Source organism: Sphaerodactylus townsendi, linkage group LG03, assembly GCF_021028975.2.
Source record: "Sphaerodactylus townsendi isolate TG3544 linkage group LG03, MPM_Stown_v2.3, whole genome shotgun sequence".
NCBI lineage: Eukaryota > Metazoa > Chordata > Lepidosauria > Squamata > Sphaerodactylidae > Sphaerodactylus > Sphaerodactylus townsendi.
The window spans coordinates 173,474,745-173,493,918 of record NC_059427.1 but is presented as its reverse complement, the minus strand read 5'-3'; the positions used below and the strand labels follow the sequence as shown (position 1 = coordinate 173,493,918).

The 19,174-nt window shown below is 47.2% G+C and overlaps 1 protein-coding gene across 1 annotated transcript in view; it reads right to left on the bottom strand.

Moving 5' to 3' along the window:
- Window positions 1-19,174, bottom strand: part of DHH (desert hedgehog signaling molecule) — a 39,958-nt gene that overhangs the window by 2,972 nt on the left and 17,812 nt on the right. The window contains exon 2 of the mRNA XM_048490436.1: window positions 3,298-3,559. Within this exon, the coding sequence (XP_048346393.1) occupies window positions 3,298-3,559 (262 nt within the window). The remainder of the gene's footprint in view (window positions 1-3,297; window positions 3,560-19,174) is intronic.

Sequence of the window (19,174 nt, the reverse complement as noted above, 5' to 3'; positions counted from 1 at the left end):
TTCAATCAACATTTGAATACAAGCAAAATAGTTTCAATTAAAACAATAAATAAAATTAAACATTAAAACACTAGCAGCAGTGATCTTCCACAATTAAAATAAGTAGATGTTGTCCGGCATTAACCCCCGGGAGGGGACAGGCCGATGAGTGCTATAAGTCCACGGGGGCCCATGGAAAGGTTTCCAGTGGTTGGAAGGGTTTTTCCTTTTTCCTTTTCCCCTGCACCTCTGGAAAACTTGTTGGAGGTGGTGCATAGAATCATAGTGTTGGGAGAGACCAGAAGGGCCATCAAGTCCCACCCCCTGCAATGCAGGAACACACAATCAAAGCACTCCCGACAGATGCTGATCCAGCCTTTGTGCAGTTCTGCCTTCACCTGCTGCAGCCATCTGGATTGCGCTGTTCGTCCCCTTCTCCAGTGGTAGATAAGGACATTTTGGTTCTTTGTCAACTTTTGAGGACTGGCGGAACCAAAAGAGGAGTGCAGCCAGCCTCAGCACTGGACAACCACAGGGTCACATGAAGCAGCGTCATACTCACCCTGTTCAACACCACAGGAAACATGTATCCTGCACGTTTTTAAAAAGCTTTATTTATTGTATAGGCCACTTTTCCCTGTATGGGCTCAGGGCAACGCACGAAATCGTTGATAACAATAAACGCAACACAATCCACTGTATTTTGGCACCATAAACTCTGCTAAAGGATAACAGGTAAATAAAAACCATGCTCCTGAAAACACCATTCAGACCAGTATCAGGACTGCTGATAGGGAAGGAAAACATAAGGGAGGTCAATAGATGGGATCCCATTGCTGTCTGAGCCGTAAGCCTGGCAGAACAGCTCTGTCCTACAAGCCCTGAAAAATTGCTCCTGGTTCCAGAGGGCCCGGTGTCACTCGACAGGCCCATATCTTCAAGAAACAGCCAATGTGCATTCACTTCTAGAAACGGAACCTTGAGGGGCCGAGTACCGGATCCAGTGTTTCCCAACCTTTTGACTGTGATACAGCGGTGCAGAAACTTGACCCGTGCGCATCTTCCTTATCTCAAGTTACCCTTGAGGTTCATTTGAAAAAAATGTTTTTGCATTTTAAAGGGTTTTTTCCTTTTTAGGCCTGTACGTGGGGGGAGTGGCAAGCGGGGGGGGGGGGGGGGGGAGAGAAAGCAGTATTGACAGCCGCGTTGTTTTTTTGCCTAAATTCGGCATGGATTGGGGGGGGATTTAAAAGGAAAGCTCCCTTTAAATCTACCCCCCAATCCACACCGCATTTAGGCAAACCGTAAAATCTAATGCTATTTTAAATGTTGTTTAAAGGAAGCCCATGGGGTTTCCAAACCCCCTCCCGCCGCCCCTTCAAAATCCATTTTGATTCGGAAGGCGAATAGCATTGTCAGGGTACCCCTGGGACGTGCTCATGGTACCCCAGGGTACCATAGAACCCTGCTTGAGAATCACTGACCTGGATAAACATGGGATTGAAATCACACATTGAGCTGCACATGCATTGAACGTAATATGAGAATTGTATTGTCGAAGGCTTTCACGGCTGGAATCACTGGAATGTTGTGGGGTTTCCGGGCGGCATGGCCGTGTTCCAGTAGCATTTTCTCCTGATGCAGGCGAAACGACAGGAGAAAATGCTACTGGAACATGGCCATACAGCCCAGAAACCCCACAACACTCCATAATATGAGAGTTACTCAGTGCACTTATAAATAAAAATCAAGCATATACAGATGGCACGGGAATTCACTGTAACTTGCGAACAGTGCTAGAGAGTCAGAGTATTGGTCTATTATGGTTAACATTGTCTACTCTGAATGGCAGAAGCTTGTCAAGGTCACAGGCAGAGATTTTTCACATCGCTGACTTTCTGGAGATGCCTGAGATTGAATGAAGAGACTTCACCACTAAGTGACAGTGTCTCTCCATGCAGCATCCTAGGGGTGCATTTATATCACAGCCGTTTATACCTCCAATCCTAGGGCCATCTTTATGCCTGTGCTTTTTCCTCTTTGGGCACAAGTAAAAGGACAGGGTTGCTGATGTGGAAAGGGAGATGACGACAGGGGAGATAACAGAACAAAGCAGAAGGCATGGAAGGCTAAGCCAAATTTAACCTGCAGGACAGCGATGGCGAACCTTTTAGAGACTGAGTGCCAGGGGCGGAGCGAGGGGAAACTGCACCTGGGGCACGTGTGCGCCCTGTGCCCCTGCCACGCCCCCACCCTGCCCTGGAATGCCCCCGGAATGCCCCGAAACACCCCCGCCCCCCGGAACACCCTCGCCACACCCCCGCCACACCCTGGCAGGGGCACGCGCCCAGTGTGTCGCGCACCCCTCGCCTCCTTGGCGCTATGCCACTGCTGAGTGTCCAAACTGGGGCGACAGCTCGCATGCACAGAAAGAGGGCTCTGAGTGCCCCCTCTGGCACCCGTGCCATAGGTTCGCCACCACTGCTGTAGGATGATGGAGAGAATAGGATTGGAGCATCAGGGCTGGCAGCTGGCAGCTGACCTTGCATCCAGAGGTGGGATCCAGCAGGTTCTCACAGGTTCCCGAGAGTAGGTTACTAATTACTTGTGTGTGCCGAGAGGGGGTTACTAATTGGTGATTTTGCCACGTGATTTTTGCCTTAGTTACGCCCCTCCTCTCAGCAGTAGTGCGCAGAACTTGAAGCAGTCTAGCAGGAGGTGCACCGGCGTGCGTGGCAGCCTGAGCCTGCGTGCATTCGTTTCCCGCCCAAGGACCGGCGCAGCGGCTGCGTCCTTGCCACAGCCCCGCCCCTGGAATTCCCGGCCACGCCCCATTGCGCCACGTCAGGCCCCATTGGCGCTACACCACAGTTTGAATCCCACCACCATGGGAACCTGTTACTAAAATTTTTGGATCCCACCACTGCTTGCATCCGTTCCTTAAAACGGTTACTACTCCACATCAAGCCCACGGGTGGGGCAAGCTCTGCTAGCCGGTGTTCCACTGCATCCCTGCCCCAAACACCATGGGGAGTTCAGAGGGGGGGTGTCGTTGTGAGGGGGGGCATGGCTTGGCAATGTGCCCCCAGGAAGTGGCGCCCCAGGGCTCCAGCCCCCCACGCCCCCTTGCTACGCCACTGAAAGTTAGGCTCCAATCCTGCATGCAATTCTTTGACACCACACGATTCATGTCTGAGTAAGACTAGGCCGCAAACCCTCTGACCTGGAACTGTCCCCACCCACCGTATCCCTCTTACTAAGCTCCACCCCCTTTTTCCAAAACAGGGAACAGAACTTCACCCTCTCCTCCTAACATACCTGCTTTCACTGACACGTGAATGTGCGCCTTGGACTCATAATACACCCAGTCAAAGCCAGCCTCCACCGCCAAACTGGCCAGCACGCCATATTTCTTCCTGTCACGGTCCGACGTCGTGAGGTCCAGGGCTCTGCCCTCATAGTGCAGGGAGTGGGGAGGGTGATGCCCGTCTTCATCCCAGCCCTCCGTCACTCGCAGCCTGACGCCTGGCCACTTGTTCATCACTGCAATGGCCAAGGTGTTGACTCGGTCCTTGCAGCGCTGTCGGGAGCAAAGATGGAAGGGGGTGTTAGAACTCGTGCCGGGCTGGAGCGGAGAGTCTAAGCGCGAAGCACGTTACAGCTTTCTTGGGATCCCTCAGACAAGGTTGGTCTGCGTTTTCTTTGCAACTGATTTCACCACTCCCAGCCTTGTGTACTTCTCTGAGTGTGTGTTGTCAAGTCACAGGTCACTTACCTGTGAGCAGCAGTGACGTAATGGTTAAGAGCAGGTGTACTCTAATCTGGAGGAGCCGGGTTTGATTCCCCGCTCTGCTGCTTGAGCTGTGGAGGCTTATCTGGGGAATTCAGCTTGGCCTGTGCACTCCCACACATGCCAGCTGGGTGATCTTGGGCTAGTCACAGCTTTTCAGAGCTCTCTCAGCCCCACCTATCTCACAGGGTGTTTGTTGTGAGGGGGGAAGGGCAAGGAGATTGTCAGCCCCTTTGAGTCGCCTACAGGAGAGAAAGGGGGGATATAAATCCAAACTCTTCTTCTTCTTCTTATGTGGAGGTGGTTTGCCATTGCCTGCCTCAGTATGGGTTGAGAGTTCTGAGAGAACTGTAACTGATCCAAGGTGACCCAGCAGTAGGGTTGTGAGGTACCCGCTGGCCACTGGCAGGAGGTGGAGGGGTCGGATTTCCAAATTACAGCTGGGAAACTTCTAGAGATTTGGGAGTGGAGCAAAAGAAGAACGGGGACCTCTGTGGGGTACAATGCTAGAAACTTCACCCATCGAAGTCTCCATTTTCTCCGGGGGATCTGGTCTCTCTAGTCTGGAGAACAGCAGAAGTTCCAGGAGATCCAAGGTCCCGCCTGAGGGCTGACATCCCTACCCAGCAGGCTTCATCAGGATGAATGCGGAAACAAATCTGGTTCTCCAGATGAAAGTCTGCCACTCATAACCATGACACTAGATGTGGCCAACCTATGGTGCTCCAGATGTTCATGGACTACAATTCCCATCTGCCCCTGCCGGCATTGGCAGGAGCTGATGGGAATTGCCGTCCATGAACATCTGGAGAACCATAGGTTGGCCACCCCTGCACTACACCATGTGTGTACTTAGTATAACAAAAGCTGCATTGAATTATCAAGCATTGATTAGTAAATTGCTTTCTTATTTTCAAAGTCTGACTTGTACTGATTCCTGCCTCTCTTCTAGGGCAGCATCTAGGCCAGTGATGGCGAACCTATGACACGGGTGCCAGAGGTGGCACTCAGAGCCCTCCCCCCACATCTAGGCTGGCCTGGGCCACTGGGCTCAATTATTAGCATTAAACCTATGACCTAATTTTGGGGAAGCAATGTAGGTAACCCCGTTAAGTGCTGTTAAACCCTACTGATTTTCACGGGAAGAACAAAAGCGTGATCCTTTACCTGGGAGTAAGCGCGGTTGCTGGCAATGGGGCTTGCTTCTGAGTAAACCCTCCTAGGGTCGTGATTCACCCATTGGAAGAGTTGCACAGTTGCTTCAAAGCAAAGCCACTGACTACCACCAAGCTTACTCCCGAGTAACACACGTCTCAGAGCCAACCGTTTTTTTCTAAACTAAAACCTCAGTATTCAGGTTAAATTGCCGTGTTGGCACTTTGCGATAAATAAGTGGGTTTTGGGTTGCAATTTCGGCACTCGGTCTCAAAAAGGTTCGCCATCACTGATCTAGGCCCTCAGGCACCATTGTAGGTCAGAAGCGATCTTGATTGGGTCCCTCAAGAAGGAAGAGGTTATACTCAGAGCAGACCCTCTGGGGCCCCTTCTGCACGTGCAGAATAATACACTTTCAATCCACTTTCACAATTGTTTGCAAGTTGGTTTTGCTATTCCAGACAGCTTCAAAGTGGACTGAAAGGGCATTATTCTGCCTGTGTGGAAGGGGCCTAAGTCTTTTCCAAAATGCAAGCTGTGGAAATTTTTAATGACAAAATAAGGAGAGTTGAGGCGGGAAATCCTGGCTCTCCCCAACAGTTGCCACAGAGGGCTGCCAGCTCTGGGAATTTCCTGGAGATTGGGGAGGCGGAGTCTGGGAAGGGCCGGATTTGGGAAAGGGAGGGAACTCAGGAGGGGTGGGGAGGAGGTATAATAACATCATAAAGTACAGTGGAACCTCGGTTTTCATGGCCTTCAGTTTTCATCGGTTTTGGTTTTCATCGATTTTTTTCAGTGAAAAATTTGTCTCGGTTTTCATCGATTTGCAGTAAGGGGCAGGGATTTGTGGAGAAAAATCACCCGGACAAAGTTGTTGCAGGTTGTGTCTGCAACTTGTTTAATGACAATGTCTTGCCCCATTTCAGACCAATCTTAAAGAGGCGTCAGAAACAGGCCTCTTTGGACAGCTTTCTGGCGCGACATTGGTCCACTGGCTCTGAAGCTGGTCCTAGTGTTATTGTTTGTTACTGTTTTCAGCATTAAACACTGTGTATTGTCGAAGGCTTTCACGGCCGGATTCAACTGGTTCTGGTGGGTTTTCCGGGCTGTGTGGCCGTGGTCTGGTGGATCTTATTCCTAACGTTTTGCCTGCATCTGTGGCTGGCATCTTCAGAGGTGTATCACAGAGAAAAGTCTGTTTCACACTGTGTCTAAGACAGTGGCCCTTTCCCCACTTACCTTAAGCCCCGCGCTACTCTCCGCAAGTAGCGTGGGGTCCCACTGCACTCCCCACATCAGGGGCGGCAACAGCGCAGCCGCCCCGACGCTGCCGCTCTTGTGCCCGCTCAGCGCGCGGCATCCCTGGCGCTGGCGAAAACGGCGCCTTTGGATGACCCCGCGCAGAGAGCGGGGTCGTGGGGACGCCCAGACGCGCACTAGGGATGCCGCGCGCTCAGAGCAGCGCGCAGCGACAGCGGCAGCAGGAGAAGTGGGGAAAGGCCCAGTGTGAAAGGCTTGGCCAAAGCAAAAAATCCACAAACTCAAAGCAGGATCGAGCTAAATAAGTGTGCTATATGCTATACTGACACAAACAGTGTACAATGATACATCAACAACATTCCATAACCATATTGCAGATACCCGAAGGTGGCATCAGAAAGCCATTAATGATTCATTAATGAATTGTTGACACTGTAATTAATTACTTTATTAATATACATTGATATTGTAAACAATTGATACATAGTGCACGTAATAAGAATGAGCTTATTCAAATCCATTTTTTAGAATGATGTACCAGCTGTTGAGAGAACTTATGAGTCGTTAAGAATTGGATGTCTTAACCCTGAGGAAGACTCTCAGAGCCGAAAACGCTTTTCCAGCGCGCCAACGTTCTGATGCCACCTTCGGGTATCGGAGTTCGCTTGTTATGTCTCCGAGCACACCGGAGTGAAGATTCCAGAAGTCTTACCATTTTCTACATCCAGGTTTCTTTACACGTACTCTGGTGAGACAATTGAAGGAGTGTCAGTGACTATGCAAATGTAGGCGTGCGAAAGACACGGACCATTTGCCTTATTTCTTTCTCATAGGAAATTTCCGAATGAAATGTTGTGAATGAAATACTATTGTATTCGGCAATATGGTTATGGAATGTTGTTGATGTATCATGGTGCACTGTTAGTGTCAATATAGCATATAGCACACTTATGTAGCTCTGGATCCTGCTTTGAGTTGGCGGATTTTTTGCTTTGGCCAAGCCTTTCACTCTTTTGGAGTGGGGAATCAAACCTGGTTCTACAGATTATAAGCCACCTGCTCTTAACCACTACACCACACTGGATGGTTTGGACATGCTCAAGCATCTCTTGCAATCTTGCAGAAAAGACTAGAGTGACAGTATCAGAACTATTCTGCCACAGAGCCAGCAGGGCCCAACACAATCTGACATCGAACCAATAGTACCCTCTTTATAATATCATCTCATGATGTAATGTCCACAGAGATATTCTGGGTTGCAGTTCCATCGTTGTATGACTCTTTCTCCACATTACTGGACTATTGTTGGGTCCTTCTATACAAACACTGCCTCGACCTGGATGCCCTAGGCTAGCCTGATCTCGTCAGATCACAGAGGCAGATCACTGGTTGACTTTGGCAAGTATTCAGATGAGGCGTGTCCAAGAAGACTCTGCAGAGGAAAGCAGCGGCAAACCACCTCTAAACATCTCTCGCCTTGAAAACATCACCATAAGTCAGACGTGAAAGTCAGCGCGCACACACACACACACACACACACACACACACACACACACACACACACACACACACACACACAATATATGGGGTTGGATCCCATGGTCTGTCAGAAGGCGCTGATGGTCATAGATCTTTTCCCGTGTTCCTTTCTCCCTAGCAGCCATTTCCAGCTGAGGGAAAGGGGGGAGGCATGAAATCATAGGCATGTGTAACCCCCATGCTCAGAATGGGTTGACCCAGAAAGGGGTGGAGACCCAAAGCAGGAGAAGGCTGCAGAGCTCATGTAGTTGGTGGAGACAAGGCTACCAGACTCGGACCTTGGTTATATAAGCCCTTAACACCTTGTTAAGGTAAACTGCAATATTGTTGGGAACTACTGGGAAGGTAGTTGTTTATTTTTGCTATGTTGTAAATGTTGGAGTTTATTGTTTCAGGGCTTCTTTTTGTGGTTGTAATGGGTGAGAGTTCTCCTGGAAACCTTCATCATGTTGAATCCTGTTCATCAAGCCCTTGGAGTCTTCAGGAGCCAACCCACTTGCAAAGAAGAATTGGACTTGGCAGTATCAGTAGACTGTAAATATAAGGACTTGAAAATGCAACCTGAACAGGACCTTGAAATGTGATGTTAAATGTTGACGTTATATGTTATATGTTAAGAAAGTAAACCATTTTGTTTTTAAAATTTGTTGTTGCAAACTCATTCCAAGTTCTGCTCCACAGAACCCACAGATAGAGGTTACACATGCAGATTGGAAGGCTGCAATGGCGGGAAGAAATTGTCCTCACTGCCTTTTGCGTCAGTGATGGAAGAGGGAAGCCATCTTGCCCCCTCCCAACCCTTGTGGCTGTTAGACTATATGGGGCCAGTAGGCCCCAGAACACAAACTTTCCCAGGGTCGGAACAGCTGAGGGTGAGGTGGGAAAGGTCTGTACTCATTGCATTTGTGGACTGCAAGATTCAATTCATAGTCCCAGTCCTACGCACTCCCAGCAGCTAAGCAGAAATAGACAACAGATAATATGCCTTAATGAACATCCACTGCCACAGCAATCAATCGCAAACCCAGGTCCTTCCTGAAAACCTTTTGAAACGTTTTCAGGCAGAAAATAAAATGTATCTTCCGTGGAGTTCCGCATTATTTCCCCCCCTTTGGTTCCAAAAACGTTTAATTTCCATCCTGGAAACGCTTTATCTGAATCCCCCTTTAAAACATTTCTTCGGTTTGAAATGTTTTCAAGCCATCTTCCCTCACTGCGCAAGCATATTCAAAACGTTTTATCGTTCCCTCTGCCATTTTCTACACCTCTGTGCCGTCCCCAAACTTTTCCTTGGCACCATTTCATTGCACCCTGAGCTAATTCCATTCCCCCGCACTCTATTTTTGTCATTTTTTCATTTTTTTGAAGTAAATCTTTGAACTATTGAATAAACATAGCTATAGAGAATCACAGTTAAGAAGCACCGAAGCAGGGGTGTCCAATGGTGGTGCTTCAGATGTTCTACAATTCCCATCAGCCAATTGGCCATGCCAGCAGGGGCTGGTGGGAATTGTAGTCCATGAATATCTGAAGCACCACCGTTGGACACCCCTGCACTGAAGCAATGAAGTATCATTTCTTCATAGAAAAAAAAGTCACAGAAGCCATGAATCATTCCAAGGGGGGTGAGTGTGGACAAACATTGTGGTCAAGGGGGTGGGAATCAAAAACGTTCTGCAAATATTTTAGGTGACTTGTGCAGCAAGGGCCCCAGTCAGCCGCTAAAACATTATGGAACAATTACATACCCTGACGTCAAGGATTCCAGTCTATGTCTTCAGTGGTGGGACCAGTGGTGGGATCCAAAAATTTTAGTAACAGGTTCCCATGGTGGTGGGATTCAAACAGTGGTGTAGCACTAATGGGGCTGGGCGGGGCACAATGGGAGTGTGGTCGGGCATTCCGGGGGCGGGTCATTGCTGGGTGGGGCTGTGGCAAGGACGCAGCCGCTGCGCCGGTCCTTGGGCAGGAAACGAATGCACGCAGGCGCAGGCTGCCATGCACGCCGGTGCATCTCCTGCTAGACTGCTTCAAGTTCTGCGCGCTACTGCTGAGAGGAGGGGCGTAACTAAGGCAAAAATCACGTGGCAAAATCACCAATTAGTAACCCCCTCTCGGCACACACAAATAATTAGTATCCTACTCTCAGGAACCTGTGAGAACCTGCTGGATCCCACCTCTGGGTGGGACTCAAATAATTTAACAACCAATTCCGGTGGTGGGATTCAAATAATTTAACAACCGGTTGTTTACAAGCACCCTTTTAACAAGTGGTTCTGCCGAAGTGGTGTGAACCTGCTGAATCCCCACCACTGCATGTCCCCCATCCACTATGAACACACTTCTAGGGAAGAACTTGAACTGCCTATACTAGAACACCTTCTATGGCCTGCAACAGGTTAGAAAGACAGCAACTGACCCATGAAGCTATAAGCTCCAGAGCTTTCTTCAGACTGGAGTTTGAACTGGCCCTGGCTCCAGCCTGGTGGGACTCTCTGTCTGCTGACACCAGAGCTCTGCAGGATCTTACTCCATTCCACAGGGCCTGTAAGAAAGAAATGTTCTGCCGGGCTTTCGGTTGGGGGCATCCATCCATTGCGATGACATTAGCTTGCCAACCTCCCAACCACTTACCCTCAATTATCAATGAGCTGATTGCCCCAAATACCAGCGTGCACAGATTGTGCCATTTATCTATGGCAAGGCCCCTCCTCAACTACATTCTATTCCTCTCTGGTCATCCTTTAAAAACTGGAATTGGAATTTTATAGGCTGAAGAGATATTTATGCCATCGCCCCGAGCCCTTCGGGAGACGGCGGTATATAAATTAAATATCTAATCCAGGGGTCAGCAACCTGCGGCTCTCCAGATGTTCATGGACTACAAATCCCACCAGCCCCTGCCAGTATGGCCAATTGACCATGCTGGCAGGGGCTGATGGGAATTGTAGTCCATGAACATCTGGAGAGCCACAGGTTGCAGACCCCTGATCTAATCTAATCTAATCATAAGCAGCAGTGGTGCTGTGGTTAAGAGCAGATGCACTCTAATCTGGAGAACCGGGTGTGATTCCCTGCTCTGCCGCTTGAACTGTGGAGGCTTATCCGGGGAACTAGATTAGCCTGTGGACTCCAACACGCCATCTGGGTGACCTTGGGCTAGTCACAGTTCTTCGGCGCTCTCTCAGTCCCACCTAACTCACAGGGTATTTGTTGTGAGGGGGGAAGGAAAAGGAGATTGTCAGCCCCTTTGAGTTTCCTTACAGGGGAGAAAGGGGGGTATAAATCCAAACTCTTCTTCTCTTCATCATTGGAAGGAATGGGAACTGGTTCTGTTTTACCTATTTTAATGCTGATTTTATGTCTTATTTTACTGAATGTAAGCTGCCCCGATCCTGGCTATGGCCAGGATGGGCTGGGTATATGTTTAATAAAATAAATGAATGAATAAATCCCCAGGAAGCCCTAAAACAGGTTGAAAACAACTTTTGGGGGACTGGGAAAGAAGATGAAGGAATTATTGTTATCCCAGTTGCCATTGGTAAAAAAAAGCTAAAGTTTCCCCTTCAGTCATGTCCAACCCTGGGGTACCACTGCGAGCAGTGATTTTATAGGCAAGCCTCTTTGTGGGGTAGTTTGCCATTGCTTTCCCTGGCTATTCTTTACCCCCTAGTGATGAGCTAGGTACTCATTTACCAACCAAGAAATGGATGGATGACTGAGTTGACCATGAGCCAGCTGCCAGGATATCTGACCCACAGGGGGCTCGAACTCCTGACCATGTGAGTGGCAGTGCAAGCACTTAACCACTACACCATGCTTGTTCTATACCCAAACCTTTGTGTATAATTCGTAGACCATATTTCCCAAGAGATTATACTTCCCATTTTACTGTGATATCAAGGATGCCACACAGTAAATGCTCAAACATTTCAGAAGAATTGTTTTGATATATGATAACAGTGGCTAGAGTTATACTGACAGCAGAATTGAAAGCAGGAGAATATCCAAGCCATGAAGAATGGGAATGCAACCTAGCTAAAATGCAGTAATGGCAAACTTAACGAATTTGAAGAGCAAGAGACCAACCAAATAATGGGAAGAGGTTGTTGAATGTAGTGCATAAATAATTAATAATCCTCACCAAATATTGAAAAAGTGTCCAACGGGAAGAAGACACAGGAAATATTTAAATATATAATGAATAGATAATAATATGTGTATTCAATGTTTAATATGAGAGCATTAGTCTTAGAAATTTATAAGAGTAAGTACTTATCAGTTATTTTTATCTACATGTATTTGTCTAATATTATTAGGTTTATCATATATTGCACAAGGTACTATTATTATGTCATTTGCTATTGGCAATAACTGCTATTATAATGGTTTATCAGATTACTGTGGGACTCTTTAGTTTGGAGAGGAGATGTCTGAGGGGGGATAAGATTGAAGTCTAAACAATTATGCATGGGGTAGAAAATGTTGACAGAGATAAATTTTTCTCTCTTTCTCACAATACTAGAACCAGGGGACATACACTGAAAATGCTGGGGGGAAGAATAAGAACTAATAAAAAGAAACACTTCTTCACACAACGTGTGATTGGTGTTTGGAATATGCTGCCACAGGAAGTGGTGATGGCCACTAACCTGGATAGCTTGAAAAAGGGCTTGGACAGATCGAGGAGAAGTCAATCTATGGCTACCAATCTTGATCCTCCTTGATCTGAGATTGCAAATGCCTTAGCAGACCAGGTGCTCAGGAGCAGCAGCAGCAGAAGGCCATTGCTTTCACCTCCTGCATGTGAGCTCCCAAAGGCACCTGGTGGGCCACTGCGAGTAGCAGAGTGCTGGACTAGATGGACTCTGGTCTGATCCAGCAGGCTCGTTCTTATGTTCTTATGTGTATAGTACCATACATTCAATTTCTTTTTTCTCTGTCTTCTGATATAATGTTAACATTTGTTTTGATTCTTTTTTCTTTCTGTTGTTTATATTTAGAATGAAACTTAAAAATAAGAAAGTAAGTGCTCAAATTAATGCATGCACATCACCTGAGCACTGATGTATGTGTGAAGGAAAAAATGCATTCTGCAAGGGATGAAAAGCCCTTGGATAAAAGATGGAAGCACCCTGTGACAGCAACCTCGCAAAAGGGTAACACTTAGACGTACCCTCCGAGGACAGACGACTTTTAATGCTTTCCAACAAGACCTTTCAGAAACGCAGTAAATTCTTATTGTCATTTGGAAGGACTTACTAAATTCCAGCACAGCCGTTTGGTGTCAGGAATGACAGGAATTCTTCGGTTCCTGACTTACATAGGAATTCTCGGAGGTTCTGAATGACCCTTGGAAAGCATTAAAGCAAAGCGGATTGGTTGCTCACAAGGCGACCTTCAGGCAGCCCGACATTAATAAAAATTCCAGCGGGATCACACGTATACATAAAATTGAACACAATCATGGAACAGAACACCACAAGCCTGGGTCTTGAACAGCCCCCCCCCCCCTTCCTTCCAGTCCCTTCGCCCCATAGAAAGTGAGAGGGGTTTTCACTCTACCAAATGGTCAGTTGCCTTGATCAAAAACATGATTGTCCCGCACTCAGATTTTCAAGTATCAATTAGATGTGTCTGAAGTCAGAAGTACAAATGTGTTAGAGGAGCATTCGGGTCTCTTTTAAGGTTGATTAAACCCTCCTCCCTTTCAGCTCTGTGCCTTAAACAAGGCTTTTAGGAACGAGTCTGTCTCACGTGCACGCGTTTCAATACACATTTGGAAAATCTGTATTTCTGCAGACACCAAGAGATTTCAAGGTCGTTCTTTGCCATTCCCTTTAGTAGGACCCTGGTAAGTGGGTATAACTGGCTTTGGACAGAATTCTGTTCTGTGGACAGCCATATAGGACGGCTCTTTAATGAGCCCAATTAGAGTTTTATTACAGCTGGTGCTATACAGTTACACAATCCCTATCTTCTGAGCCAACATAATATTCTGACCGAGCCCCTACTCTTTCTTTCACACCCTCAGTTTTGGAGCAGCAGTGGCGTAGGAGGTTAAGAGCTCGTGTATCTAATCTGGAGGAACCGGGTTTGATTCCCCGCTCTGCTGCCTGAGCTGTGGAGGCTTATCTGGGGAATTCAGATTAGCCTGTACACTCCCACATACGCCAGCTGGGTGACCTTGGGCTAATCACAGCTTCTCGGAGCTCTCTCAGCCCCACCTACCTCACAGGGTGTTTGTTGTGAGGGGGGAAGGGCAAGGAGATTGTCAGCCCCCTTGAGTCTCCTTACAGGAGAGAAAGGGGGGATATAAATCCAAACTCCTCCTCCTCCTCCTCCTCCTTCCTCTTCCTCTTCTTCTTCTTCTTCCTTTGCATTGACAATACCCAGATGTGGTCCAAACTATTGGGGGAGCATACTGGGAGTCCCTACCACTCTGCAGACAGCTGCCCCCGTCACTGCTTAAAAGCCCCAGCCACTGTAGACTCATCACTGAACCCATATGCTGCCTAAGACTCAACCAGGGTGGAAGGTGAACTGCTGTACGACAGTGGGTGGCATCCAACCGGCCTATAGCTGGACCCCTGACCTGCCTGACATCCAGCCCCCACCAACCTGCAGCTGATTTCCTTTCCCCTGCCTGAATGATTCTGGCCCCCTCCGCACATGCAGAATAATGCACTTTCAGTCCACTTTGCAGCTGGATTTTACTGTGTGGAACAGCAAAATCCGCTTGCAAACAATTGTGAAAGTGGATCAAAAGTGCATTATTCTGCATGTGCGGAAGGGCCTCTGACAGCATAGTTGTTTATCCTGGCAGCCATGTACCACTGAGTCAGTGAACATACTATGCTGGTATACATCCCCTATGTCACAGGTGTCAAAACTCGCGGCCCTCCAGATGTTATAGACTACAGTTCCCATCATCCCCTGCCAGCACGATGCTGGCAGGGGATGATGGGAACTGTAGTCCATAACATCTGGAGGGCTGTGAGTTTGACACCTATGCCCTATGTGAAGATGACACTTTGTTCCAGTGGGATTTAGTAGCAGTCCAATGGTCACCCAGCAAACATAACCCAAGGGATGGGATCATGTTTAGACTCCTTTATCCTCTTTGATCTGAGATTGCAAATGCCTTAACAGTACAGGTGCTCGGGAGCAACAGCCGCAGAAGGCCATTGCTTTCACATCCTGCATGTGAGCTCCCAAGGGCACCTGGTGGGCCACTGCGAGTAGCAGAGAGCTGGACTAGATGGACTCTGGTCTGATCCAGCTGGCTTGTTCTTATGTTCTTATGTTCTTTAGAAAAGCTATGAAACGATCTCATGCAAACTCCTGTTTGCTGGCAGAGGTTAAGTGCCATTTGTGCACCTCAGTATTGAAAAGTTTTTTTTCCTGTTTATTATAAGTAATCGCTTGGGTATTTCAGAGCGCTCAAAGTAGACCTGCCAGACACATGTCAAATGCCAAATGGCCATTCTGACTGCAGCCCGGGCCTTACTTTTCACGCCCTAGTTTTTTGCTAAAATTCATTATTTGCATCAGGGGGGCAGCGTTCCAATTCAAGGAAAGCAAAAAATAATAATAATCAAAAGAACACTGGATCAAAAAAATGTAAATGGAGAAAGTTTTACAAAACTCAAAAGGCGTGGGGGCGGGGCCGAACATATCCCATCCACCCACTGGTTTCACCTTGGATTTATGAGAAAACAAGACAGTCTGCGAGAAATAAGCTTGTCTAAAAGCAGAGAAGTGGGAGGGGAAGGCTGAGAATTAAACATTAACTCTTTGATTTAGCATCCCTCCCACCTGGAGCAGCCATGTGGAAAAAAACAGGTTGCAGGTTACCAATTTCCCTATTCTCACAGTTCCTTGGGGAAAAATTCCAGGCAACGAAATACAAACCAAAAAGGTTTATCTGACACCAGCCCCAGACCAGGGCAAATAGCGTGCCATCAGTTCCATAACATGAATAAAGTCCAGCCATGCATACGTAAGACAACCACGTGGCTGTTCTGGAAAGTGGGAGAAAGGAACTGTTGGGAAATGAATTTGCCATGCATATTTTTTCTATAAAAGAGGGAAGAATTTGAATTTATACCTTTCCATTCTCTCCTGTAAGGAGACTCGAGGCAGCTTACAAACTCCTCCCTCTCCCCACAAAGACACCTTTGGGTGGGTCTGAGAAAGTTCTGAGAGAACTGTGACTAGTCCAAGGTCACCCAGCGGGCTTCATGTCTAAGAGCGGGGAAACAAAATCCAGTTCACCAGACAAGAGTCTGCCGCTCAAGTTTCCCTCCAAACACCCCTTCCCACCCCATCACAGTTCTTCCACTATAAAAACTGGAAGTTTTAGGAAGCGCCGAGACACTCTTTGTGAAACACTCTGGCTTTTAGAATAAATGAAATGTTTAAAAGGCCAGGTTTTCCTCACTCACTGTGTCTTCTGAGAACATACAACTCCTGTGTGTTATACAGACAATCGCTACCCATTTTCAAAGATGTATTGTTTAAATGGATTAAATGTGTCCACAATTCAAAAAGGCACTCCAAGTATTTGATAATGCAGTTTAAGTTTAATTCAATATCCGAATGTGCTGACAGAAACAGTATTGCATATTATGAAAGACTTTGTAAAGCGGGAAGGGGAGGTTGCGGGGGGCATTTTTATAAAGATGATAGGGCTACATTATAATGGAATGATTCAGAAAGGCAACTTTATAAAGGGAATTGGATTGTGGACCATACTATTCCTTATAGTACCCCTGTTTCCCCCCAAATAAGACATCCCCTGAAAATAAGACGTAATAGAGGTTTTGCTGAAGTGCTAAATATAAAGCATCCCCCGAAAGTAAGACGTAGCAAAGTTTTTGTTTGGAGGCATGCCTGTCAAACAGAGCATGCAGCTGTGGAGCGGAAAAAGAAGACATCCCCTGAAAATAAGACATAGCGCATCTTTGGGAGCAAAAATTAATATAAGACACTTTCTGATTTTCAGGGAGATAGGGTATGTATTACCTGCTAGCTGTATTTATTATCTTCCTCTTGCTGCACTGTCTTCTACTTACATTTTTTACATTGAAGCAGCAGATCCCATCTAATATTCTATGTTTTGTTTCAAATTTCTGCAATATTATTCTTACTGTATTGCCTATTGGATGCCTCACCCAACTGGTTACATTGACTTACATGGTGGAATCTGTCTTGAGTCTGAGGCAGAAAGATGAACTATACCTAAGATAAATAAAATAAACGAAGAGCTTCGCTGAAGAACTTCTCCACCACACAGAACCCCGTGAATATCTTGCAAGTGTAAAATACTTACCGGCTATTTCATACACTGCATTTGAGGTGTACCTCAAGGTGTTTCATTTTCAAGGTGTTGGTTTTGACCTTTAAGGCCTTGCGCGGCCTGGGACCCTCGTACCTACGGGACCGTCTTGCCCCATATGTCCCAAATCGGCCTCTGCGCTCAGCAGAGGCAAATTTACTGGTGATCCCTGGCCCTTCAATGATGCGGCTGGCCTCAACCCAGGCCAGAGCCTTTACAGCTCTGCCCCCTGCCTGGTGGAACGCTCTACCTCCAGCTACGTGGGCCCTGCGGGATCTTAATGAATTTTGCAGGGCCTGCAAGACGGAGCTGTTCCACCGGGCCTTTGGGGAGCCCGGCCGCTGATGCCCCACCCCTCTTTCTAAAATCTGTGGACCCTGCCGTTCCTCCCCCCCTCTTTTCTTAGGGGACTACGAGTAGGACGCCATCGGTAATTTTGATAGATGCTGCATTTTAATGGGGGTCGATTTTAACATATAGAGCCATATTTAATAACTATTTAAAATTTTATTTTATTTGTGCTCTATCTATTTGTTTGTTCGCCGCCCTGAGCCCTTCGGGGGAGGGCGGTTTATAAATATAATAAATAATAATAATAATAATAATACCACCTCTGCACCAACTAGAACATAGGTGTCAAACTTGCGGCCCTCCAGATGTTATGGACTACAATTCCCATTATCCCCTGCCAGCATCATGCTGGCAGGGGAGGGGATGATGGGAACTGTAGTCCACAACATCTGTAGGGCCACAAGTTTGACACCTATGAAAAACATGAGTATTTGCAGGTACGTGTGTCTTATATGTGTGTTTTCAACCATGACAAGAGTTCAACCCAACTTTCTGTTGGGCATGTATTCACACACATACATGGGCTTCCCTCTGCATAACACGTGTGAAATGTTCCTTCTTTCTTCATTACCCTTCATCAGGGTTGTCACATGTATGTATACAGCACACAAGCTACAAATATACGGGCTTAAAAACAGCCACCATTTGTATATTGACCATAACGCTGAGCTACACAGATATCTTTCTGTCCCACATTAATATTCAGTCGTAGCTGGTGTAGCTACATAGTTGTGCAATGAACGTACTGAGAATACACCAATCAGATTTTCAAAAGGGAACTGGAAGCACAACTCCCTAACTTTCTCATGATGTAAAATCTTAGCAGTTTGAAACAAGGGTCAAAACCCAGATAAAGCTCCATGGGAAGATGATAAAAGTTGAGCCGGCCAAAAATTGTTCTGTCCTTCGAGGTAACAGATTACTGCCCTGGATGCTGCTATTTCAATGTCTATTTCTCTTCCCGTGTGCTCTCTGTGAGCCCCAAAGCCAACTCCTCCACACAAAACGGTCCAGTTGGTATCTACAAAGTCAAGAAGCTTCTACTCGCGGGCACTGATATCTGGTTGTGATCATTTCTTAGAGAGCTCCGGGAGCCGGGGATGTTAAGGGGTGCGGGGTTCACACCCCAGATAGCAGGGATGCGCAACACTCACACTGGAACACACAGCAGGAACTGAGACGCACACAGCTATATCAGCTTCCCAGAAGCGGTCCTTCTTTATTGGGTTCACAGCAATGTTGCTCTCTCTGACAAAGTGCTTCGCCAGGCGACAAGAAGACAAGAGTCTCACAGCACATAGCACACTGCTGCATTATATGCATTTCATCAACCAATCCAATTAGCTCCAGAAAGAGGCTGTCATAAAGAGGTGGTCATATGACACCTGTCATTTAGATTTTGTAGATCAGACATTTGTCCTGACACCCCTTCCAAAATCTAAATTGAGAAAACTATTTACAATATTGATCTACAGTATGTACCTCACTTCTACACAGCATTCAGCATTTGCAGCAATGATGCGGCTAGCCTCCACCCGGGCCAGAGCTTTTACAGCTCTGGCCCCTGCCTGGTGGAACACTCTACCTCCAGCTACGCGGCCCTGTGGGATCTTAATGATGTTCGCAGGGCCTGCAAGACAGAGTTGTTCCACCGGGCCTTTGGGGAGTCCGGCTGCTGATGCCCCCCCCTTTTTCTTCTACAACATCTGTGGACCCTGCTGTCTCTCCCCTCCCCCCCTTTTCTTTTAGGGGATCCATTA